The sequence below is a fragment of the Sebastes umbrosus genome, chromosome 19 (assembly GCF_015220745.1).
Source record: "Sebastes umbrosus isolate fSebUmb1 chromosome 19, fSebUmb1.pri, whole genome shotgun sequence".
In the NCBI taxonomy this organism is placed as follows: domain Eukaryota; kingdom Metazoa; phylum Chordata; class Actinopteri; order Perciformes; family Sebastidae; genus Sebastes; species Sebastes umbrosus.
The window spans coordinates 13,885,765-13,911,566 of NC_051287.1; the positions used below are offsets into that span (position 1 = coordinate 13,885,765).

General features: G+C 37.2%; 1 protein-coding gene across 4 annotated transcripts; it reads left to right on the forward strand.

Annotated features, from left to right (window-relative positions):
* The first annotated feature begins 295 nt into the window (after window positions 1-295).
* On the forward strand, window positions 296-25,577 carry aff1 (AF4/FMR2 family, member 1). 4 transcript variants are annotated; one of them, XM_037752461.1, is made up of 19 exons: window positions 296-575; window positions 10,125-10,245; window positions 11,170-12,015; window positions 15,272-15,313; window positions 15,693-15,779; window positions 16,427-16,460; window positions 16,670-16,727; window positions 17,292-17,433; window positions 17,553-18,587; window positions 18,675-18,763; window positions 18,909-19,137; window positions 19,314-19,408; window positions 20,319-20,382; window positions 20,489-20,625; window positions 20,823-20,894; window positions 21,660-21,753; window positions 21,908-21,945; window positions 22,054-22,292; window positions 22,998-25,577. In XM_037752461.1, the coding sequence occupies exons 3-19, from the start codon at window positions 11,209-11,211 to the stop codon at window positions 23,120-23,122; spliced, it is 3,387 nt and encodes a 1,128-aa protein (XP_037608389.1). In that variant the 5' UTR covers window positions 296-575; window positions 10,125-10,245; window positions 11,170-11,208; the 3' UTR covers window positions 23,123-25,577. The 4 variants fall into 4 exon arrangements, with proteins under 4 accessions (XP_037608389.1, XP_037608386.1, XP_037608387.1 ...); XM_037752458.1 differs by lacking the exon at window positions 296-575 and adding an exon at window positions 2,271-2,498; XM_037752459.1 differs by lacking the exon at window positions 296-575 and adding an exon at window positions 2,271-2,498 and having other exon boundaries at window positions 19,317-19,408.
* Window positions 25,578-25,802: the final 225 nt, after the last annotated feature.

The following is a 25,802-nucleotide window of genomic DNA, read 5'->3' on the forward strand; positions in this document are numbered from 1 at the left end:
GATCTTCTATTATATACTGCATATCATGACCATGAGCCCCCAAATGTTACATCTTTATATTGGCTACAATCTTAAAAGTCTCATGGTCCACTGAGCTGTCCCGAGCCTCCAGTTAGGTCTAAATGAAGTAAGATGATGTTGGTGTGCTCTGCTGGCAGACGGCCAGTAGCAGCATAACAAACCACCCAGGGTGAGTGTCCAATAACAGGCCTTTCTGCACAGCCTGTGCTTCAGGCCTGCACTAAATCATACACGTGCCGGTGTCCATGCTCCAAGAACAGCAGGCACAGGCTGCTTGATTCTTTTGTGACGCACTTCATTGGCATGTTCATCATGTCTGGTTGAAATTTGTTAAATGATTTGTCTGTCGTTGTTGTTTTTTTTTCAGCTGCAGTGCTCTGAAACCTAGAAGAAACATCACAAGCACTGGGGCTCTGTGCCATCAAATCTGAACTCACTCACCAAAACTGGCACCAAGGTGGAATAGTGAGTCAGAAGATCTGCTTCGGTGTTTCTGGGCAGAAGAGTGAATCCCCGCCAGCTCCAGAGGTCCTGCTTTTTTAGCTGTAAACAAGGTAAGGTATTGACAACCAATCAGACAAGGGTGTGACAGATGTTTATCAATTTCTAAATTAAAACAAATTAGTCTATTTTGTGTTATAGGTCAATTTTTTTTTAAATTTTTTTTTTTTAAAGTAAAAGTGTTTTTGTTGTATCCACAATCACTTTTTTTCCCCACACATCTCTCCACTGTTCCTGTTTGAATTTAATTCAGGTATTAAAAAGCACATAGTCGCAATTTTTTCCATATTAATACATATTATTTTAGTGGGTTTGGTCAACATGTCATAGTACCACTGTGATTTTCAAAGCAGGACTTGCAGGACATTTAGATTGCCCTATATCTAAAGTCATGAAATGTCTAGCCAAACAATTTATAAAATTAGCTTTAAAAAACCCTAACATAAAATTGGCTTTAAAGAAAAAAAGGTAATCCTGTCAGGTATCAGAATGGACTACCAGCAGCATAAATGTGCTTCAAATAAAGTTAATTCTGTCAGGAAGAATTTCAAAACAGACAACCAAATATTTTTTTAATTAATTAATATACTTTTTTTTTTTAAAGTCAGTGGTTTATTGATAAAAAAAACAACAACAAATAATTCATACTGTGTTTCTCATTTCTGCTATAATAATAAAAAGACCGGAACTGAGATAGAATAGGATGATGACTGAATTGTACACTGTTTTGTTTTTAATTGATTATATGTGTTTTTGTATGTGTATGTACTGCGTGTGCGTATATGTATGTTTATATGTATACAGTATATACATAGGTATATATAAATAGATTTTATTTTATTTTATTGTTTTTAATTTATTTTTTTACTTGTGTATATTCTTTTTACTTATTTATCTATTTTATGTATATAATGTGTTTTTGTATCTATATCTATACTGGCTTATTTTATATTAATATTAAGTTTGTTAAGTTTCTTTGTACCGAGAATGTTATTATTGGGGACGTTAGTGAATGTTTGTTCTGTTGTTTCAAATTAACAAAAATATATATATATAATATTGAAAGAAAAAGAAAAAAACACTTTTAGGCTCACATATCAGCTTTTATTCTATTCTGTCTGTAGCTTTTATCTATCTATCTATCCTTATTTGTTTCAAGGTGTGAAATCTATTCATTTATCTCCAGTTTTCACTCGAAATTAAAACAATTTGCAAACATGCATGAGTTTTAAAATTAAAACTTTTTAAATCAGACCTCATAAACAGCAGTCTGTTGTAAAAACACATATCTAAACACAGATGACTGTACCATGTCTGGCTCACATATCAGCTTTTATTGTATTTTGTCTGTAGCTTTATCTATCTATCTATCCTTATTTATTTCAGGTGTGAAATCTATTAATTTATCTCCAGTTTTCACATGAAATTAAAACAATTTGCAAACATGTATGAGTTTCAAAATGAAAACTTTTAAATCAGACCTCAAAAACAGCAGTCTATTGTAAAAACACACCTCATAAAAACATATCTAAACACAGATGACTGTACCATGTCTGTCACGCAGGGGTAATGTTGTATAGTTTGGACAAAAACAGTGACTAATATATCTCTTAATGGACTAATTTTGTTATATATACTTCTCTTTTACTCGTATAATAGTAACACAAGTGCTTTAGAGGTATTTTCTGACAAGCTGAGTGTATAAAACATGAAGCTTGGTCCCCCCGGATGGCTGAATAGAGTAGAACAGTCCAGTATGCAGAGAGAGAGAGAGTGGACGAACCAAACAGACTGACTGTTGGTTAGCAGACAACTATCAAACAACGGCGGCCTGACAGCCATTTAAATCAACTAATTCAGCTGTAAAAGAGAAAAATGTGACCAAGAGAGGAGGACACCTTGTGGAGGACTGTCAAGACACACATGACAACCAACTTTGGTTGTTGTGAGAGGAGCACCATGGCATCTCAGCCGAGGTAGGAAGAAAAACAGCTAGCTGCTAGCATCTGGGCGCTAGCTTCACAGCCTAGCTGGTTAGATAATTAACTAGCTCACTAGCTAACTAGCTAACTAGTAGTAGCTCACAAGTTAGTTTGAAACTCTGTGAAAGTACCAGGAGGAGAAAGGTAGTTTTCTGTAGTTAATGTTAAACTGATTTTAGCTTTGATAAGCAGTTCGAGGAGGAGGTGGAATCAGCTGGAAAGAGGCAGAGCTGTGTGTGTGTGATTTATACCAGCTGGTTTAAAGGGGCTGCTCTGTTTACACCATCTGGTTTATATAAACTAGTTAAGTACAAGACAACTTACAGGGGGATTTCTGTAAAACCTCTCTGGGATTTTGGGTAACAAAGTTGGAAAACTGGTTTGAGTCTTGTCTGTGTTAATGTAATTTGACTGTAACCAAAACAATATATATATAGGGCAGGGTGACTCTCTTTAGCTCCTCTCCAGTGGCTCCCTGTGGATTTATAAAAAATGGAAATGAATAACTGTTTTTTTTTTTTTTTACATTTTCATTTTATTAGGGCCATATTGAGGAAAAAAAATAAATCTGAGATTTCGAGAATAAAGTATAAAGTATAAAGTTTAAGAGAAAAAAAAAAGTTGGTAAATTATGAGAAAAAAGTCATAAGTTTATGAGAAAAAAAGTAGTAATATTATGAGAATAAAGTTAAGTTTAAGAGAAAAAAAGTAATATAATAAATACGAATAAGTTTATTTGTAGAGCACTTTTCAAGCACAAAGTGCTTTCCAAGGAAATTCACATCATATACAACAGAATACACTGAAACATAAATAATTAAATAAAAAACAATAGAATGGGAAAATAAAGAAACAAGCATATACATATTCATACAGTTACATATGCACATATATACACATCAGCACACAAATACATGCATACATACAAAAGACTAAGTAGTAATATTATGAGAAAAAAGTCATAAGTTTAAGAGAAAAAAATACTAATATTATGAAAATAAAGAGCAGGCTGGTGTGTTATTTTTACCAGCTGGTTTAAAGGGGCTGCTCTGTTTACACCATCTGGTTTATATAAACTAGTTAACTACAAGACAACTTACAGGGGGAATTTCTGTAAAACCTCTCTTGGATTTTGGGTAACAAAGTTGGAAAACTGGTTTGACTCTTGTCTGTGTTAATGTAATTTTACTGTAACCAAAACAATATATATATAGGGCAGGGTGACTCTCTTTAGCTCCTCTCCAGTGGCTCCCTGTGGATTTATAAAAAATGGAAATGAATTACTGTTTTTGTTTTTTTTACATTTTCATTTTATTAGGGCCATATTGAGGAAAAATAAATAAATCTGAGATTTCGAGAATAAAGTCATAAGTTTAAGAGAAAAAAAAAAGTTGGTATATTGAGAGAAAAAAGTCATAAGATTAAGAGAAAAAAGTAATATAATAAATACTAATAAGTTTATTTGTAAAGCACTTTTCAAGCACAAAGTGCTTTCCAAGGAAATTGACATCATGTACAACAGAATACACTGACACATAAATAATTAAATAAAAAACAATAGAATGGGAAAATAAAGAAACAAGCATATACATATTCATACAGTTACATATGCACATATATACACATCAGCACACAAGCATACAAAAGACTAAGTAGTAATATTATGAGAATAAAGAGCAGGCTGGTGTCTGATTTTTACCAGCTGGTTTAAAAGGGCTGCTCTGTTTACATAATCTGTTTTATATAAATTAACTACAAGACAAGTAAACGCATACTTACAGGGGGAATTCTGTAAAAACCTCTCTTGGATTTTGGGTAACAAAGTTGGAAAACTGGTTTGAGTCTTGTCTGTGTTAATGTAATTTTACTGTAACCAAAACAATATATATATAGGGCAGGGTGACTCTTTTTAGCTCCTCTGCAGTGGCTCCCTGTGGATTTATAAAAAATGGAAATGAATAACTGTTTTGTTTTTTTTGTTTTTTTTTACATTTTCATTTTATTAGGGCCATATTGAGGAAAAAAATAAATCTGAGATTTCGAGAATAAAGTATAAAGTATAAAGTTTAAGAGAAAAAAAAAAAGTTGGTAAATTATGAGAAAAAAGTCATAAGTTTAAGAGAAAAAATATATAGGGCAGGGTGACTCTCTTTAGCTCCTCTCCAGTGGCTCCCTGTGTATTTATAAAAATGGAAATTAATAACTGTTTTTTTGTTTACATTTTCATTTTTATTTATCATTGTTGTACGTCTATGGTATGACAAGAGTATTAGGGCCACATTAAGGAAAAAAAAAAAAATCTGAGATTTCGAGAATAAAGTCAGAAGTTTAAGAGAAAAAAAGTAGTAATATTATGAGAATAAAGTCGTAATTTATGAGAAAAAAGATAGTAATATTATGAGAATAAAGTCAGAAGTTTAAGAGAAAAAAGTCGTAATATGAGAATAAAGTCATAATTTATGAGAAAAAAGATAGTAATATTATGAGAAAAAAGTCACAAGTTTAAGAGAAAAAAAGTCGTAATATTATGAGAAAGTCATAAGTTTAAAAGAAAAAAGTCGTAATATTATGAGAATAAAGTAATAATTTATGAGAAAAAAAGTAGTAATATTATGAGAAAAAAGTCATAAGTTTAAGAGAAAAAAAGTCGTAATATTATGAGAATAAAGTCATAAGTTTAAGAGAAAAAAGTCGTAATATTATGAGAATAAAGTCATAAGTTTAAGAGAAAAAAGTCGTAATATTATGAGAATAAAGTCATAAGTTTAAGAGAAAAAAGTAGTAATATTATGAGAATAAAGTCATAAGTTTAAGAGAAAAAAAAAGCAGTAATATTATGAGAATAAAGTCAAGTTTAAGAGAAAAAGTGATATAATAAATACTAATATACGTTTATTTGTAGAGCACTTTTCAAGCACAAAGTGCTTTCCAAGGAAAGTCACATCATGTACAACAAAATACACTGAAACATAAATAATTAAATAAAAAACAATAGAATGGGAAAATAAAGAAACAAGCATATACATATTCATACAGTTACCTATGCACATATATACACATCAGCACACAAGCATACAAAAGACTAAGTAGTAATATTATGAGAAAAAAAGTCATAAGTTTAAGAGAAAAAAAGTAGTAATATTATGAGAATAAAGAGCAGGCTGGTGTGTGATTTTTACCAGCTGGTTTAAAAGGGGCTGCTCTGTTTACATAATCTGTTTTATATAAATTAACTACAAGAAAAGTAAACGCATACTTACAGGGGGAATTCTGTAAAAATCTCTCTGACTAACTTGGATTTTGGGTAACAAAGTAGGAAAATAGAAAAACTGGTTTGCCAAACTGCTCTGCCAATGGTAAACAGTGTATTCTCCTGTTGGTATTGACTCTTGTTTTGAGTTGTTTGGTGGATTGGATGATTGAACTCTCTATCAGTAACAAGGAACAAACAAGACATATTGGTTATTTTACACTTTATTCATTTAATACACCATCAGGAGGCTGCTTTGTTTACACTCTGTTTTATATAAATTAACTTGTTTTATATAAATTAACTACAAGACAAGTATAGCATGCTTACAGGGGGCATTTCTGTAAAAACCTCTCTTGGATTTTGGGTAACAAAGTTGGAAAACTGGTTTGACTCTTCTGCCTGTATTAATGTCATTTTACTGTAATCAAAAAAAAAAATAGGGCAGGGTGACTCTCTTTAGCTCCTCTCCAGTGGCTCCCTGTGTATTTATAAAAATGGAAATGAATAACTGTTTTTTAGTTTTCATTTTTATTGATCATTGTTGTACGTCTATGGTATGACAAGAGTATTAGGGCCACATTAAGGAAAAAAAAAATCTTTACAAGACATTTTACAAGACAAGTAAATGCATACTTACAGGGGGAATTTCTGTAAAAACCTCTCTGACTAACTTGGATTTTGGGTAACAAAGTTGGAAAACTAGTTTGACTCTTCTGTCTGTATTAATGTAATTTTACTGTAACCAAAACAATATCTATAGGGCAGGGTGACTGCACTCTTAGGCTATGATAATCTGAGCAGAAGAGAAACATAAACAGTCTTATAGACTTATGTTTCAGTCACAATTATGCTCAACATGATTCTTATTAATATTCTTATTAATATAATAATGTGGCTTCAACTCTCTTGCAGACTGTCAAGTTAAATTTCAGATTTTTATTTAGACTTCTGGATAGGCAGGATATAAGATCCTGGTCATCTATCACAGATTAAATAAAAAAGTGAATGTTAAAGTTTTAAATAAAAGTAGAATGTAGCTTTGGGTTGCTTGTGCATTTCACGTTATATGCTGGTAAGAGCAGAGTGAAATGCAGATTTATAGTCTCTGCATGCAAACCAATACTGTCTGTCTGGTATCACATGCATTGTCAGAGCATATACACACCAATATATGATGAAGCAAATTTTCTTAAAGGAAAACACCCATGGGGAAAGTGTGCACTGGCAGCAAAATTGTACACAAAGTTTGTGGTACTAATACAGGAATATTCATCCTACCCCTTTTGTTAGCTACATTTTAAAGTTGAATGCTTCAATCTGGTGCACTTCGAGAGCAAAATTAGCAACATTAAGAGCTAGATATACAATTTTGCTCTCAATTTAATCATAAACACATTGGTTGTATAGATAATAACATCTTGATCACCGGTTTGTGGCTGGCTGTTAGTTTACTTGATTTGATATGCAGCAGAGTTTTCTATGAGCACATTTTAAATGTCAGTATCGCAGGTGATCGTGTTCATTTAATTGTGGGAAGCCAAAATTGTGATTGTGATTAATATTCGGTTAATTGTACAGCCCTAATTAATGTGTCATCAGTTTTGGGAAGTATAGCATCATCATAGCAGCAAGGAGTCTTTGATTTTTGTCCTATTTGTACCTGTTCGATCACAGAATGAAATCGTTACAGAGGAACATTTCAAATATATGATGGATATATTTTGAGCAGTATGGAAGAAAGTGTCCACATTTTTGGAAATGGATGTTGTGTGAAGTGAAGACTGGAGAGAACGCTTACGCCAATGCTTATGATGCCAGCAGATATGTCACAACTATAAACATACCTGATGACTAAAGTGGACATTCCTCAATAAACTGTCAGTCAGTTCTTCCCGGTATTGATATCGGTGCATCCCTACAATTTGAGTGTGCTCTGCATATGATTTAAAATATGCCTAAATACTACCAGCAGCAACTTGAACTTGACTTTGGTGTCACCCCCTCAGAGGTGGCTCTGCATTAGCTGTAATGGCTTCTTTAAATTTGACAATATTTTCAGATGTGTCAGCCGTTTGACACAAGCCCTCAGGAAGAGTGCCGGTCGTTGATCCCAACTTTCGTAGTGGCCAAAAGGTGGTACTGCAACTTCCGTGTCCGTCACGTGATGCAACTGGGCCCAAAACTACTTTTTCCCATAGACATTAGACATTACATTGGGAAAGAGACGTCTGTAACTCAGAGGATAATTTTTTTGAGGTAAATCAACGTCCCAGTATGAACACTTGAATAGCCCTTATTTATATCATTAGGTCCTAAAAGTTGTAAAACGTATGCACTTATAGCCGAAACCAGAGTTATTTCCCGTCCTCTGTTCATGTGAATGAGACCCAGACATTGACGACAGCGCAAGCCATGACGACGGCGTGACGTTGTGACCCCGTGACAGAGTCATGTGACCGAGGGGACGCTACTGCGCATGTCCGATGGCCCAGTGGATGCGGAAGATCGCCGAAAGATCCGGGTACATTTCCAGACGGAAGTCGAGCCATTTTGGCATCATGCGCCACTGAGCAACTCTCATAGGAATGAACGGCGCCCCACCTCCAACGCTGTATCCAGTTCTCTTAATACATCCATGATTTGACAGGAAAGCATGATTGACTGGAGTCATATTGTAAATTTCGGGTTACTTTCTGCCGTTGTATGTGGGTGTGCACGTTCTGATTTGAGTCCTCAGATTTTGTGGCTTCAGCCTCACGTTGCTTTAAATTCTACTGTGTAGTCATTTGCGTTTTTCTGAATCTTAATGATGTGCTTTACTGAATAAGCAAATCTGTCTTTGTCACTGATGGAACTGCACTGTGCAGGATTTTCTGTATAATTTACATTTCAAACAACAAACGTTGGGATACTTTGCCTGCCAAGGTTTGATGAAATTTCTACTTCTCTCCTGTCAGGGTTTGGCTGTTTCAGTATCAGCACAGCTTTCTTTTGTGGGTTATTCTGTGATGTGGACAAATTGTCATTTCACCTTTTTATTCTACATTTAATCAGTTTCTGGCATTTGTCATCTGTGATTGGTAAATCCGTACACCCAGAGCTCTCTCATTCATCTTGGTGGAAGACTCTACACAGAAGGCACGGAGTACAGGAAATTATAATTTGTTTTAAAGGCAGGATAATTGCCCACCAAACTGTCAACGGGCAGCTCTAGACTGCTCAAAATAGTTGACATTTGTCGACACAGGTTAACGTTGGGCTTGCCTGTTGTGTAGATGTGAGTAATTATTAGTTGATTAGAGGTTGACTCAATATTAAGCTGTGTGAGTGCTGATTCTGGACAGTTTATGTTCAAGCCACATCAATAAGTCAACCCCTTGTATTGCCAGCAGGAGCTAATTATTTCTGTAAGTTGTGTGCTTGTGTCACATAATCAACAAAATGTATGTTTCATGTTTGTTCTGGATGATTAGTGTGCAATTTAATACATGCATAGTATGTTGCTTTATCCCTGGGTTGTACTGTGACTGGGTAGTGTCAGTTTGTGCTGTACTAGTAGTTTGGCCAATCTCTGCTCTATTAATTATTAATTAGAGTTAGTGCTCATCTGTTTGGCATAGTCCCAAATTTGTCCTGCTCCACTTGTTGTCATGGAAGCATCCCATTGGGGTTGCTGTCAGTGAATATGATCAACACTGTATTTTAGGATGAAATGTGGATAAGTGTACAGTTCACTTCAGTATATTTAAAGTTTTAAACCGGTCCTGATCCCATGGGGTCTGCTGTTTTTCCGCAGTGTAATTTACTATAGTGAACAAAATATTTTTTGCTGTTGGCATCATATCTGGACTGGTAGTATCCATGTGATGTCTGCATGGGCTGCATATAATCTTTAGGGACTAGAGAGAGCAGATGTCAACGTTGTGGTGAATCCTCATGGCGTCTGTGAGTCTAATTACAATTGTCTGTTGATATGATGGGCACTGTCTTCTCCCAGTAGACCCTGCTGCTCTGCCCCTTGGGTTGATAAGTCCGTGATAAGATGCCATAAATTTGCAGTCTCTAAATTTTCTGGTGTCTTTAGCCAAAACTAATCTCGTCATAAGGATCAGTCACATTCATTGCTCCGGGGTTTATAAGTGTATGAAATCCTAGAAAATCAAAGACAAATACAAAATGCAGAGCTCTATACAAAGAACAAGCTGTATTTTGTAGTGTAGCATATCACCAATTTCACTTCTAATATTTAAGGCACCTACTGCATCTTTAAACTGGGTAACTAATCATATTTAGTGTTACAGATGAAGTGATGCACTTGTAAATACAATGCTGACTTAAGATCTGTTTTTCTTTGTAATGCTCTACAGTATATACAATGAAGAAAGGAATCGTCTTCGCCTCCAAGCATGGGAACAGAGGAACCAAGAAGCAAGCCAAGCCAAAGAGCTCAACCCTGAGAATGTGCCACTCTTTGGGGAACCATACAAGGTAAAGACCCACATAACCGGAGTTTAATGCTCTATTGATTACACAGGGCTTCTACTGTATTTGTTATGGATAAAAAAGATGCTTATTTTGGACTTCTTTTTAAAAAAGTTGGAAAGGGTCAGTACCATAACAGTGTTGCATTTCAAGTAGGAATCTCAACAAAGAAGACATTGCTCTTAAATAAAATTTTAAAAACAAAAACATTATTGGGAAACAGTGAAAAAGAAATGGCAAATTATGTTTAAACAGAAAACAAATTGTTTGCAGACAAAGGTGTCTGTTTAGTTTGACAGGTCAGACAGATGTTCTTCTACGTCTTTTTAGCAAACAACAAATTATGATCTTATTGATGTTTGTGCTTTCCATAATAATGATAATAAAAAAAATCATGCTTAGTTTCTTTAAAGGGGACATATCTTAAAAAACTAACTTTTCAGTGCTTGTGCACATACATTTGAGTATGTGGAGTGCCTACCAACACAAATTGTGAAATAAGACAACCCAGTCAGTTTTTTTGTGAGCTGCTTAGATCAGAAAAAGTGATTCAACAAGCCATTCAGGTTTGTCTCCCCTTCCTATGTCACACGCAAGCTCATTAGAATATATCACCCACAGCTTGAGAACTACCTTTGCAAAGGTGCCTCATATTTTTCTCTCAAGCCAATCAGAGCAGACTGGGCTTTTCCTGGAGGGGGTCTTAAAAAGACAGGTGCTAAAACGGAGTGTTTCAGATAGAGGGTGAATACAGGTATATTCAGACAGTATGAGAAAAATGTGTTTTTGAATATTAAAGCATGTAAACATGTTCCAGTAGAAACCCCAAATACAAGCATGAAACTGAGCATGATATGTCCCCTGTAATGGAGTATATGATAATGTGATATTTGCATTTGTAAACTGAGATATATGTTCTTCTTTTTGCAGACAAACATAGGGGATGAGCTTTCCACTCGAATCCAGAGGATGCTGGGCAGTTATGAAGATGTGAATAATCCACATCCCTTTGCCATTGAGCCTTTACCCATTCCTACTTATGCAACCTCCTCACAGTCAGATCAGGGTCAGCCAAACAGAGATAAACCAACCAAACCTCCATTCCATAACCAGGTCCATTACATGTCCACCCAGAGTCAGAAAGCCCCCTCTAGTAATGGTTACTCCTCTCAGCCCATGAGGACGTCCGCTGCCGCTTCTTCTCCTAACCACCATGGACATTCATCCACTTTCTCAAACGCGTCGCTGAACCACAGTCAGCTCAGCCTCTCGGCACATCAACAAAAGAAGAGTGAAGCCCACTCAGATCTCAGGGAGCGTGTCAGCCTTCCCCACGAAATGTCTTCTCGGTCTCCTGATGCTAAGCCACCACCCTTTCCACATTCCAGTGACCATGATGACAATGACACGGACACTAAGGACGCCTTTGATAGACATCAACTTCAAGTGTCCACAGATCTGCCCTCTGAGTCTGCCAGCACCATGGATGTTTCCTCACTTAACCTAAAACAGTCTCCCAAAGATGTATCTCGGCCTCAAGCCAACAAGGGTAACGCCCTACCTTCCCAGACCTTCCCTTCACTCCTATCGTCTAAGCAGCCCGGTGTAGTCATGACCCACAAGCCAACAGCATATGTGCGGCCCATGGATGGTCAGGACCAGGTGGTCAGCGAGTCTCCTGAGCTGAAACCTTCACCAGAGCCATATGTACCTCTACCGGAGTTAATCAACAAATCTGACCTGGGCAAAACGAAGATGCTGCCACAATTTTTGGAGGTGAGTTTATTGTCTTAGATCTCATAACTGTATTACATATATGGCCACTTAGCTTAGTATAAAGAATAGAAACAAGAGGAAGCTGCTTGCCTGGCTAGAAATAGTCCTGCTTATAGAAATAGTCCGACTTATAGAAATAGTCCTCCTTATACCACCCTTAAACTTGCTACTTGTTGTTTTTACGCTTTGTTTTTTGTACGGATCAAACAAACAAGTTAAAATGTGTTAATTGGTGAGCTTTAAAGGTGTCGTTAGGCAGATTTTGTTACCTTTAGACTAGGGCTGTCAATTGATTAAAATATTTAATATTGATCAATTGCATGATTGTCCATAGTTAATCGTGATTAATCGCAAATTAATCACACATTTTGTATCTGTTCAAAATGTACCTTAAAAGGAGATTTTTCAAGTATTTTAAACTCTTATCAACAGTGGGAGGGAGTAGGCAAATATGCTTGGTTTAAGCAAATGTATGTATATGTTTATTATTGGAAACCAATTAACAACACAAAACAATTGCAAATATTGTCCACAAACCATCAACGGGCCTCAGTCTGTCAGCCTGAAGATGTTAAACCCACAACAGTCATGGGCTTGTGGTAAATTGTGTTTTTAACAAAAATGATATTACAGAAATACAAAGTAAACAACAATACATTTGTTTAATACTAAAACATTTTTAGGCTAAATAGTAGTATGGTGTAGATACTTTGGTGTATATGGTATATGATTTGAATCCTGCTTTTTGAAAAAAAAAAAGATTTAGCTATTTTATGAGTCTTCAGATATAATTGTCTTGCGATATTATATACCACTGAATCTCTTGTTTGGTCCTTCCAGGGACTGTGGGGGAGGTGATAGTACAAGGGACGTCCTAGTTATTATTTCCCAGCAATGTTGTCTGGTCTATGAATATATTGTGGGATTAGAGGATTGTGTGCCTGCTGATCTCAGGATGTTCTCTGAAACCTCTCCATAGTCTTCTTTGATATTCTTGCTCGACTGATCAGGCGTTTGAAAAGGTCTTGGACTTGCTTTGTTTGGGAGAATTTGGCTGAACTCCAGTTCAACTCTATTCATAAACACACACACACACAACCCTTGCACCTGCAGCACGCCACACCTCCCCCTTGCCCTCCTGCAGCAGTACAGCAGTGCTGAATATGCTGCTGTTATCGCTGCTGGGACGAATCCAGCGTAGGATATCTAGGCAGTTACTCATTCCCCCTATTTCTCACCAACTCTGCACTCCTGAGTTGAGTTGCACATCTGCAATAAGCCATGTATAAGACATTTTTGGATACAGTATAATCAGATTTGGCCCTTTAGCTTCCAAACCATTGAGAAGTAGAAGACGTGAAGAAGTAATGTTATTCCTACACACAGGTTAATACAATGGGGTCATGGGTCAGAAAGCAAACGTCCTTGTGCACACACAGCAAAGACAAATGTTAATCAGGTGTCTAGACTGCAGTTAAACTGGTGTGACAAATGTGAAAATGTTCAGTGACGCAAAGTCGTGACACTCCAGTCCCCTGAACTGTGATGGTCATGAAGTGCTAAAACACAACTTTTCATGAAACGGATCAGAAAATAAAACACTGACATTTCAGAAAACACAGAGTGGGAAGTTTGTAGTTGTTGGGATATGTTGTTGAGACACTGTAGTGCACTGTAGTATCACTATGTCCTCTTAATATCAAACTGCTCGCCAGCATGCAGTTTTGCGTATGTAGTGTCATGTCTTACTTAGGTGCATGGCATGGTATATGTGGCAAGCAGCCTGTGGTTTGTGTTTTTTTTTGTGTGTGTGTGTGTGTGTATATATGTGACCTCAGCTGCCTGTGATAACTTCACCCCTGGGCTCAGCAGCAGAACAATAAATGAGCTTTGTCACCAACTTACATAACTGCTCTGGGGGCCCATTCACTCTGACCTTATCTCAAACACTGTCCATTCAGAAGGAAAAACTGAAAGACAGGCCTGAAAACAAACTGAAATGCAGTCTGTTGACTCATTCATTCACACACAGTATTTATCTGAAGTTGGCCTATGTTGCTGCCTGATACGCGGTATTGCGTCACTCATCTAGTGATTAAGGCTGTAGTTAGTGGTGATATAGTAAAGGAATGCATTGTATTCATAGATGTTTGTAATGTTTCTTACTCCCCCATTTTATACACAGAGCAGACAGAATATTTGAATAAATGTTCACTCATTGGGTGTAGGATTTTTAATTTGGTCTTTTTAAGTTAGTATTTAGTTTAAGTTTAAGTTTCGCTTCATTATTAAACGAAATAATGATGCACATTGTTATCCATATTTACTTTTTTATGTATGCATTTGCTTTGTCATAATTACATGGAAAAACATATTAAAAGGACAATTATTTAGCTTTCGTATGTAATAACCGAATTAATTGGGTTTTTTTTTTTACATGAATTTTCAATGCAACCGTAAAATCAAATCACTACACTTTTTGTTTTGGTGTGTATAATGTGTCTCCATCTCAAAAAAGGAAAAAAAAAGCTCCTCTGCACCTCATCATACCTAATGTCAGTGCTTTTCATTTAATATTAGCAGGTCTACGCTGCTCTCTGCTGGGCAACACTGACATGCAATGCACCTCTTCACTTTGTTTTCTTGTCTTGTGATTTGATTTTAATATGGCATGGAAAATTCACGTCACAATGAAAAACAGTTCCGTTATTAAAGAAAGAATAAAGCTAAATAATAATAATTGTCCTTTTTGATACAAGTTCTGTGTCTGTATACATGAAAAGGAAATGCATAACAATGTGTATAGTATTTAACTTTTTGTCTTTGATTTGTTTTAATTTTCCAGTATTCTGCTTCACTGTACATGATTTCAGTTCCCCAAAAGTTACAGTATACCTACAGATGATTTGCCATATTACAGGTTATGTATAAGATAAATGACAGCTCTTGTATTACAACTGGCAATGCCCCTAGCAGGGATAGATAGGCCTCTATGTGGGTGAGACTTGTATTCAGAGCATGCAGCACATCGACAACAAGGAGTGAACAATCTGAGATGAAAATAGGGGAAGGATATTGGTAGATTCAATGGGGTTTTTATTTTTATTTGATTACAGTTTGACCTGTGAAATACCATACATGGTTTGCTCTGTAAAATATTAGCTCCTCAACAAATTCTTATATATTTTTCAGGTTATAAAACAGGCTTTTCAATGTCTTTTTTGGAAACTCATAATTATTCCTTTCCTTTCTGCAGACAAGGTCAAATGAAGTTCAGTGTGTCGAGGACATCTTGAGGGTAAGTCCAGATGTTTAAATTCTCTTTTACGGTAGGCTATTGTCTTTTGCCATGATATACATGTGAAAAGGGCTTAGTTACACCTTACATCTGAGTTCAAAACATCTTAACCTACCTGTTTACACAAATATACAAGGTTACTGACTCACTATGTACATGTGAACACAAACGAAAGCATTTAAGTGTACTTAAACTTCTATGTGTAAGATATATTTTTCAAAATATCTTCTATATCCTGGATACCCATATCATAGTGCATTTTTTAAAAACTATTTAAATGCAATGCACATGCAAATTTTACTTTACTTTACTACTTTACTTTAACGATTCATTTTACACAGAATATTATGAATCTAATCGTACTAAATTACCTCTGCAGGAAATGACCCACTCATGGCCCCCTCTCCTGACAGCTATACACACACCTAGCACAGATGAACCCTCCAAGTCCCCGTTCCCAGCCAAGGTATGAGCTTAAAGGTTGAGAATTATTGAAAGCTATCTTTATTTTATGCTCACCAGCGCTGCCCATGTGTACATAGGAGGAGGGGTCTCGGTATCAGTAATCTTGCGTTGCCTTCTCAGATGAAGCCCACTATAAGTGAGGAATCCTTGTGATGCACAAAAGGAAATGGATGAACCCTTTCCATTTTAGATCCTCAACGAGCTTTCCTCTGGTGTCACCCTGAGGTCAAATTGTCACCTACACAGGAAATGGACTCATGTAAGGCTGAACTTTGCTTCAGTATGCTATAGATATTCATTTCCTCCACCATCAAGTCAAATTATTGAATTTGCACACAGGATATCTCAAAATGTAGGATTATCAGATCACCATGCAATTAGATGAGGACCTCCATGTTCAGAAGGGATACACCCTTTTGATTTTAATGACCCATGGCCTTTTGTCTCACCACTCTCAGGTCAAATGTTTCATGGCCTCACTACTGCTTAAGCTGCACGATTAGACATTATTACACACCAATCTTTAATTAACATATTATCAGTTTAGTGTGAATGTCGATGCAAATGTATTCTATACAAATCTATATCAAACAAATGTGTGACCCTGGTTAAAACTTACTTGTGTTTTTTTTTTCTGTATCTTCACAGGAAACAGAGCATGTCTCTTCATGTCCAGGAAAAAGTGAGTAATGAGGGAATGAAACAGAGTACAATTCAGGCACAGAACAGAGATGAACATGATAATAAATAGAAATGATTTTACTGTACCATCGAAAAATCAACACTGAGTGCAAGTCTGTTGTGTCTGGAACTGATGTTGGTAGCAGACAGTTACATGTACTTGTGTTTGTTTTGTTGAACTAATGTTTGTTTTCTGTCTTTTCTTTCCAGGAAACTATGAGTCTTCTCCTGCAGATCCATCCCAGCTCATCCAGCAGAGCTCCTCATCGTAAGTGAATTGGCTTTTGACAGTTTTTGTGCCATAATTTCAAAATATGACACACAGCAGAACTGTAAGTTGCCGGCCTGAGGACCATTGTTTACAGGCTGTTTTCAACCAGCCATTCAGACAGATTCATATTTTCATTAGGGTTAGCTGCAACTAAAGATTATTTCATCGTCTGCAGATTATTTTCTCTATTAAATGTTTTGTATATTGAAAATAATGAAAAGTGGTTATTATAACTTCCCCCAGTCCAAGATGATGTATTCAAATATCTTGTTTTATTCGCCCAACAGACGAAAACCCAAAGATATTCATGTTACTATTATAAATGACAAGGAATTCTGCACATTTGAGAAACAGCTGAAAAATAACTGAAACAATGAGTCGAAGAAAAAAATTATTTGTAGAGTCAAAAAAACAAATTGAAACATTACTCCCATTGGTTTCTCCCTCCAAACGCAGTGTTTACCAGCACAGCCTGGGCATGTGGGCCACAGTGTTTATTTCATTATATCTATAACAGTACCATGTGATATTATTGTGGTGTTCTGTGTGTTTGTGCTGTAGTTCATTTGAAGCAGCACATTCCAGAGGGGTAGAGTCCGCCAGCTCCAGCGACTCAGAGAGTAGCTCGAGATCTGAGTCGGACAGTGAAGGCACCATTGAAGATCCACCTCAACTCCCTTTAAGCAACTCCGTTAAAACCGAGGTAATTTGCTGCTTGTCCTTGTATTCCTATTAAATAAACAATAAACATGTAAACATGCATTATCTCAACTGTTTGCTCTTCTAAACTCTAAATGTTGTTTGTGTTTTGTTTTTTTCTAGCCTGATGCTCCAGCAGTGGCCCATGGTGATTGGCAGTTGGGGAACTGGATCAGGTCCAGCCAGCAAAACTCCGGCACTGAAAGTCAAAGCGGTGCACATGCCTCTGAGAGCCCTGCTCACAAACAGCAACCACCCACTCAAAGCTCCAAGCACTCACTCAGTGTCGAGGTGGTCGACCCCACCAGGGAGTCCAAACCTCAGCTTTCATCTCACCACAAAGAGTTCACTGATAGGCTTGCAAAGCCCCAGCAGCACAGTGAAAGCCCTCAGGACAACTATAACAATCAAAGTAGCCAAAAATCTCCCTCTGCTGATTTGAGCAGCTGTAGCAGTTCCAGGAAACTTTCATGCAACACTCACTCCTCAAAACCAGCGAAGGCAGGTTGCCCAGATCGCACTGAAGCAGCTATCAGCGTGAAGTGTGAGGAAGTTGTCACCACGCAAGGCAAAGATCCCTGTTTCACAGATAGACCCAAGGTAAAGACGAAAACAGGACATAGCAAGAAAAGCAAGGACAACATTGACACTAAAAGAGACAGTAAGAGGACTTCTAAATGCACGTCACTTGACAAGCGGAAGGCTGGATCACAGCCTGCAGTCAAAGTGGTCCTGTGTGGTCATTGTCCATCATGTGGTGTGCAATATCCTAACCCCTGCTCCTGCCCCACCCAATGTCCTGCTCAGCCTGACCAGCTGTCTCCTGCCCCGCCACTCAGAATCAGTTGTAGCAAACCAAAGTCAGAGACCATCTGCCAGAAGGGCACCAAGAATCCTCACAAAACAACCCACAAGAACTCAAAGAAGACTGAGCAGATAGCCAAGAGTTCTCGGGATCCTTGCAGGCCTCCTAGGTCCCTGCTGGTAAAGATTGATCTAAGTCTACTCTCAAGAGTTCCCCGGACCTCCAGAAACCACCAGGAGATTCCCAGCAATGCAAAGAGATCAGCACTAGTCATAGAGAAAGACGGAGGGGGCAGTGATGCTTCTACAACACACAAACTCACCAAAACCAGCAAAAAGAGTATATCTCAAAATGTGAGAAATATGAGGGACCAGGTCTGTTCTAGTTAGCATACATGTACTTTATATTTTTATTTTAATGTGTGATTTGTTGTCTTCTAGGTTGAGGTAGATAATACAACACTTCCCAGGAAGAAACAGAGGCTGGAAAACAAGAATACCTCATCAACTCATGCTTCTGTCAAACTGGAGTAGGTCCCCTAAATCAGAGGCGTCCCATACTTGTTTTTTTGTTTTTTTTTACCACTGATAACATTAACATTTTTAAAATGAAACGTTCTTTTTGTAGTGGGAGTGTGTCATATCAAACGAGCTCACTGATCTTATCACCTACAGACGTTCCAGCAATCCAAAAGAGGACAGAGAGCGAAAGAAGGCAAAGAAAAACCCTGTTCCTCTGCAGCCGCCTCTGACACCCAAAGACGCTGCTAAAGGCCCAAAGGTGCACAAACGCAGTTCTGGGGAGACCCAGGAGACCAGTAAGGAGGCTGCGAAGAGCAAAAAAGATGCACGCAAGCAAAAGAAGAGCAGTGGAAAGTACACAGAACACCCACCCTTTGAAAAGGTAACAGGATGTAAGCACCTAGTTTATGTATGTTAATGCATTGCTTCTTTTCCTGAGACAAGCTTCTGCAAGTTCTCATAGCTGAGCTATTCTAAGAAAAAGGCTTACTAATGAATTATCACCTGAAAAGGGGAAACCATTCAAATTGTAATTAAACGTCTGCCCTGCGATCCTAGCAGAAGTCCCCAAAGAGCAGCCTTGCCGTCCCGTCATCTTCACAGCCCACCAGGGAAGCTTTGAGCAACAGGCCCTTGTTCAGATTAGAGGACAGGTAAAAATCCTTTCTCCTGAGTTAAGTTGTTCTATAGTTTTTTTGTTATGTCCCCTAAAATCTTGGCTGTGTCTGGACCTAGCTGGATTGCGTCAGTTTTTCCCATGGGGAATCACAGTATAGAGACCCAGAAACCCACAGAGAGTGTTGGTTTTAGCAGTGTTAAGATTAATGTTACTTGGTGTCACCTACGTAGTGGGAACTCTCCTGCTGACCTTAAAAGCTACAGTAAGTGGTTAAAATTACTTTCAAAAGTATGCACTAATCATTTAAGGCTGATTTTCCACACTGAGATGCTCAATAAATATGGTCTCATGTCTCTCTATTTCCCCTGTGTCCTCTCCTCTACCATCTCTTTCTATGAAAGTTTTGGGTGTAACTAAATTTCATAGCTTCTGCACACATCAATATACAGTAATCTGACTATAATCAAGGTAGCACTAGTGTTGCACATGTGTGCAAGCGTGGAGGTCACTGCTGTTCCCTTGTTGCTAGATGTTTAGACAATTGAAAGTTTGTTTTAGCTTTTCACTTAAATTAAATGTAAAACGCATGAAATGTATCCAGTCCGCAATATCATAAATGTTCACTGACGGCTGCTATTTCAAAATGACCCATTTTGGTGGAAAATCTGGCAAATTGATGGTATTTTTATGGCGAGGGGAGATGACGAAGAGAGTGGTTAGATGAATTGTGAGTGTGGGATGGGAGAATTAGATTGCAGAGAGTTTTCATTCATCTTTATTATTAGGTACAGGTTAAAAATCGTATTTTTAGTTTATGTAAATTGTTGCCACAGTTTTAATTTACAACAGTGCACTTGTTTTGTACCAGTGATGACAGCTTTTATTGTGTTAATGAATAGTATTTGTTAGTGATCTAATAAAGCTTTTTTCACCTGTACATGTAGGCAGTATCCAGTGAAGCATTATATAAAGGAGGCCAAAAAGCTGAAGCACAAAGCAGACGCAGAGGTAGGTTCTCTTTGTTTGCTTTGATTTATTTGACTAAAATGACTGCAGTAACACAAGTAACTTATAACCAAATTGTTTTTTTTATTTTTGCTCTCTCTCTCTGTAGTCAGATAAGCTCAGTAAAGCTTTCAACTACTTGGATGCGGCCATGTATTTTGTTGAAAGTGGCATTGCCATGGAAAAAGATCCACACATTTCAATGTCTTCCTACACAATGTTTGCAGAGACAGTGGAACTGCTCAAGTACGAACCCACTTTTATCATTATTATCTGCACTATTAGTATTTTTTTTGTTGTTATTAGTTTGCATGGTCACAGACATTGAAATGTTTTTTTTTTATATTTAAGTTAAATTTTAAACTGTATTATGAAGGTTTTTGGCTCCATAACTGAATTTGATTCATGCATTAGTTTTACCGCCACATTCTCCATTCTCACAGGTTTGTACTGAAACTTAAAAACTCAGTGGACGCCTCTTCTACACCCTCAGAAAAGGACTTTATAGCTTTATGGTAAGGTGTAGATTACACTTCATGTGCTGTTTCTCCACACACCGGAATGTCCCTAACATTACTGGTTATATTTGTCTCCTCTTAAGCGTTGTTTTTGTTTTCAAGCCATCTATTTTTGGTTCTTGTCTAACTAAAGAGGACAGATTTGGAGACTTTGATTGAATTTGAATTTGAATTCTCATTTGTTGTCATTCATTAAAGCTGCAGTTGGTAACTCTGATCAAATATGATAAAAAGCTATTTTTATAAAATGGCCAATATATGCTGACAGTAGTTCATTAGAGAGATAATCTGTAAAAAAAAAAAAAAAAAAAATCAGGTTCCTTTGTGTCTTCCTGTGCTCCTTATGACATTTGCAAGATTTCACAGCGCCCGAAGGAAAACAACCAATCAGAGCCGAGCAGTCTCTGGGCAGCTGTCAATCACGCTAGCGCGAATCTCAATAACTCCAAATTCAAACTGTCACACTAGGCAGCGCTGATCAAATATGAATCAAGATTCTGTTACTGTAATGCCTATTTCCTCAAATGTTTTCAGAATCATGATGTAGTGTACTGTTTAGCTGTAAAATGAGAACGTTTGTGACCCGGCAGCTGTGTTGAAAACAGTCAAGCCAAAACTAAGCACCACCCACCGGCCAGAGACAACTTTCTCATAGATCATAAAAATGTCATAGTATAGTATGTCATAAAAAAGTAGTCTGTTTTTTTTTGTTTTCTTTAATGAATTATGAATAATTTAATAACTTTTATTTGTGTCTCGTAGTTTGAAGTGCCAGTCTCTCCTGCAGATGGCCATGTTTCGCCACAAACACAAAACTGCACTCAAGTATTCAAAGACTCTCACCGATCACTTCAGTGTAAGTATTAATTATCACTATAACTCTTTGTTGCCAGTGTAGTTGTTTTGCAATATTTAGATCTAATTAACACAAAGTTGAATTTACTAGTTATAGTGAGTTGGAAGAGAGGCACCTATTTTGTTTTTGCTAATTAAATTTGGACCTCTTTCAGAACTCAACAACTCACGAGCCCTCTGTAGTAACATCAAAGTAAGTTTGAATGTTACATTCATTGTGTGGGTATATTGCACTAAGCAGCGATAGTTGTAGCACATGAAAAGTCAACATCTTTTTACCCGTCTCTTTTTTTTTTTTTAGAGTCACAGACACCCCGTCCTACATGCCCAACATGCCGTCTCCAGCCAACACGTCCACCAGCTCAGGTCCCGGCTCCAACCACAGTGGCAGCGGGTTGGTTGTGGACCCTGTCGGCAGCACTGTAGCCGTTCCCCAGGCTATTGGACAAGTGGCATTCAACTACATCAACATCACTATGTTATTCTTGAGCGCTCATGAAATCTGGGAGCAAGCAGAGGAGCTGGCACAAAAAGGCAGTGGTAAGAATGGATGGAAAAGAGACGGTGTTACCAAACGTTTAAGTTAAAATCCTAAAATATTCTGAGGCAGAAAGCTACATGAATCTGAAAAGCTCCTTGATAATTGTAGTGACACAGCCTTAAAAATAATAATAACTTTTCAAAAACAAAGTTGCAAAGTACAGTAAAAGTGAAAATAAAGTAAAGAAACGCTTCAGATAAGAGAAAGCCAGAAGAGAGAGATGAGTTTTAAGAAGAGATTTAAAAGACGATACTGAGCATACTGATACTCAGCAGTGATCAGGCTCACAGGGCGTTAGCAGATCACAGCCTGACCATGCAAGGCTTTGAAAAAAATGAGCAGTAAAATCTGTAAAACTCACAGGTAACCAGTGAAAGTTGCAGTCCTTATCTGTTTAATGACGTGCGTCAGGATAAATATTCAAGTCTGGAAGAGATAACCACTTTAGGACCTTCTCTAGATCTGCAAACTGAAAGGAATGACCTGATCATGGTGAAATGTCTTAGTCGAACATAAAGGACTGCACCACTTTAGTCCCATGAGCATCAAAAGACAGCTCGGACTCCAAACTTATTCCTAGATTACATCTTTTTTTAACATAACACAGGACACATTACATACAGTACATACAGTACATATCAAGCTATGAGATCCATTTGGTGCAGTGTTGTGTCACTGTTGATGTTTAATGCTTTATGTTTCAGGTATGCTGACAGAGCTGGACACAGTTATGGGCCCATTGAGCGCAATGTCAAGTATGAGCTCTATGGTCCGTTATACGAGACAAGGCGTCCACTGGCTGAGGCTGGACAGCCAAAAGGTAAAGTGAGCAACGGCCTGCTCCGGTCACAGAACACCTCGGAGCTGCCTCGCTCTACCTTTACTTCGCCTCAGTGTGTTTAACTCTGATACCGACCTGGACTGTCCCTCAGGCTTGTGCCAGTTTTCTTTTCCTTCACACGGACATAAACTCATCTCAACGAAAAGGTAGACAAAGATGTCATCTCACGTGATGTGCGTTCTTCAGGATGCCAACACTGATCATTGCACTTGTTTATTGTTTTCTCACATGTCCACTTGGGTGTCTTTTCTCTTTCTCTCTGGCACTTTTATGAACATGGGTTTCATCTGCTGTAATCCACATATATCATGTCTTGTATCTACGTTGTACCTTCCTGTTCCTCTTTCATCAGTTAATGTGTCGTAATCATTTGTGAATCGCAGCTCTTTATTCAGGTGCGACATCAACCAAATTTGGATGGAAGCACATCAAATATAACCAAAAGTGCCATTTGGTGGCTCTATAATTCTCCGCAGCCTTATTTGCATGGTTGTGGTGCAAATCCTGACACAGATCTTATTTATTATGTCACCTTTTTGTTATTAATGTTACTATAAGGCACTTAAATAATTGTTTAAATGTATCATGATTTTTATTTAATTTAATTTTCTGAAAGATCGGTTTGATTTGGCTTTAGGGATTTTTGTATTTTTTAAATTCTGCATTTTATTTCTCCCATGAATCAGCGAGGATTTATGAAGTCACTTCTTATAACATTTGTACTGGTAACACGGTCTAATCTGGACTATGTTGGAAGAAGATAGAAGAAGAAATATGGGGAAATTGTTTTGCAAAAGCACCAGATAATATTAAATCATTTTCAGTTTTTCAAATGAGTGTTGCTCTGGTCAGATTGAAACATTATTCTTGTGCAATAATAATTGCCATACAACACAAAAGTGCCATTCTGTTAATTAGACGTTTGTCCTCTCAGGACATGTAGATTGAATTATGTACAGAATGAGTGTTGCCTATAACAAAGATAAATCTGGACATGAATAATGAGATACGGAGGCAAAGAGGGAAAGGTTATATGATTGCAGGGGAGACTTTACCTGTAAGGTTCAGTCTTTGATGAATGTAGAAATCAGTGTGTGTCAGGTGTTACCGTAGAATCGGTGGAATTTTAGGGCATAACTAGTAAAGGTCTGTCGGGTGTTTCTGATGGTTTTGTTGATATGATGGTAGATGGCTGCAGCTCAGGAGCAGGGGAGGTTTGGCCGTTGTCTTTCTCTGTAGTGACTAGTTTCAGACCAAAGCAGAATCCATTTTATTCTCGTCATCCTGTTAAAAAAAAAATTTGCCCTCCTTCTAATGGAAGTTATATAAGCATCGAAGTACAGTAAACATCTTAACTACTTGCAAGAACAAAAGAAGGGGGATCATTTTACATCCCCGGCTTTCCATAGGTATAGTGGTGGGTGTAGTGGTTGACCGTGTTTGTCAGTTTGAGTTACCTTTCAAGTATAGTGGGACTCCCACAGTCGTTCAACAGATATGAAACTACAGTAGTGTTCCCTTTATTTGTTTTTGCACCAGGAATTGGCTTTCCTCTGTTTCCCACACTTTTGTTGAGTAGCAAATGTTGAGTTCCAATATGTTTACTAAATCTGTGGGAGTAGAAGAAAAGGCCAAACTATAGCTTACTAAAAAAAAAAATGCACTTTGTTGAGTATTTGTAGTTAATTGTAGAGTGTTATTGGACAAAAGAACACCGCGTTCCTTTACTCTTGTTTAATGTAACTTTGATTCGAAGCAATAAAGCATGTTGGTTACATTTTTTTTTTAGTGAGGTGTTGACGCAGTTATCACAAGTTCACGTGGGATACAAAAATAATCAGTATGAAATCGGGATGTGGGAAAAGAAACATTGCTTTAGATTAGCGCATTCAGATAGAACGTTTCTTGAAATGAGCACCATTGGGTTTTCAAATGTTTCGCTTGTCAATTCAGTTGGTGTGTCTGTGTGTGTGTGTGCAATTACACGATAAAAGGGCTAAACGAGGATCACAAAGTGTTCCTGACTTTATTTTCTCACATAAATGATAAAGTGATATTTTTTTAAGTAAGGACGAGTACACTGGTGCCACGGCATTTGGGATTATTTTTATGTACCGATCATCAGCAGGCTGCTATAAAAATCATCTTTAGAGTTTCTTGTGATGTCTACACTGCACACAAGGTCATTTTGACATTCATAAATAGCGCAACTTCAACTGTTTTCTTGTCTTTTCCAACCTGTGGCTTTAGTTCTATCATCATGGATTGTTGGTGCTTCATTTATGAATTACTCTGCAACGAGTTTACACTTCTTGTCCAAATAATTATTTACTGGAGAAATGTTCAGAAACATTTTTGAAGGATGCTTTTTTTCCTTTTGTGAAATATGTAAAGAATTTGTGTTGCAGTGTACAGAGATGAATAAACACTGGAAAAAAATGTATTGTTGTTTACTCTTAATTTATTGTTGTTTACTGTTTTTCTCCAAGGAAACAAGAATTGCATGGTTTGGAGGTAAAGGTCAGTAAATAACATTTACATGACATTTTTGTGACCTACTATACTATGACTTTTTAAAATTGTTATGACATACTATACTATGACTTTTTTATGACATGCTGTACTATGACTGACATTTTTAAGACATACTATACTATGACTTTTTATG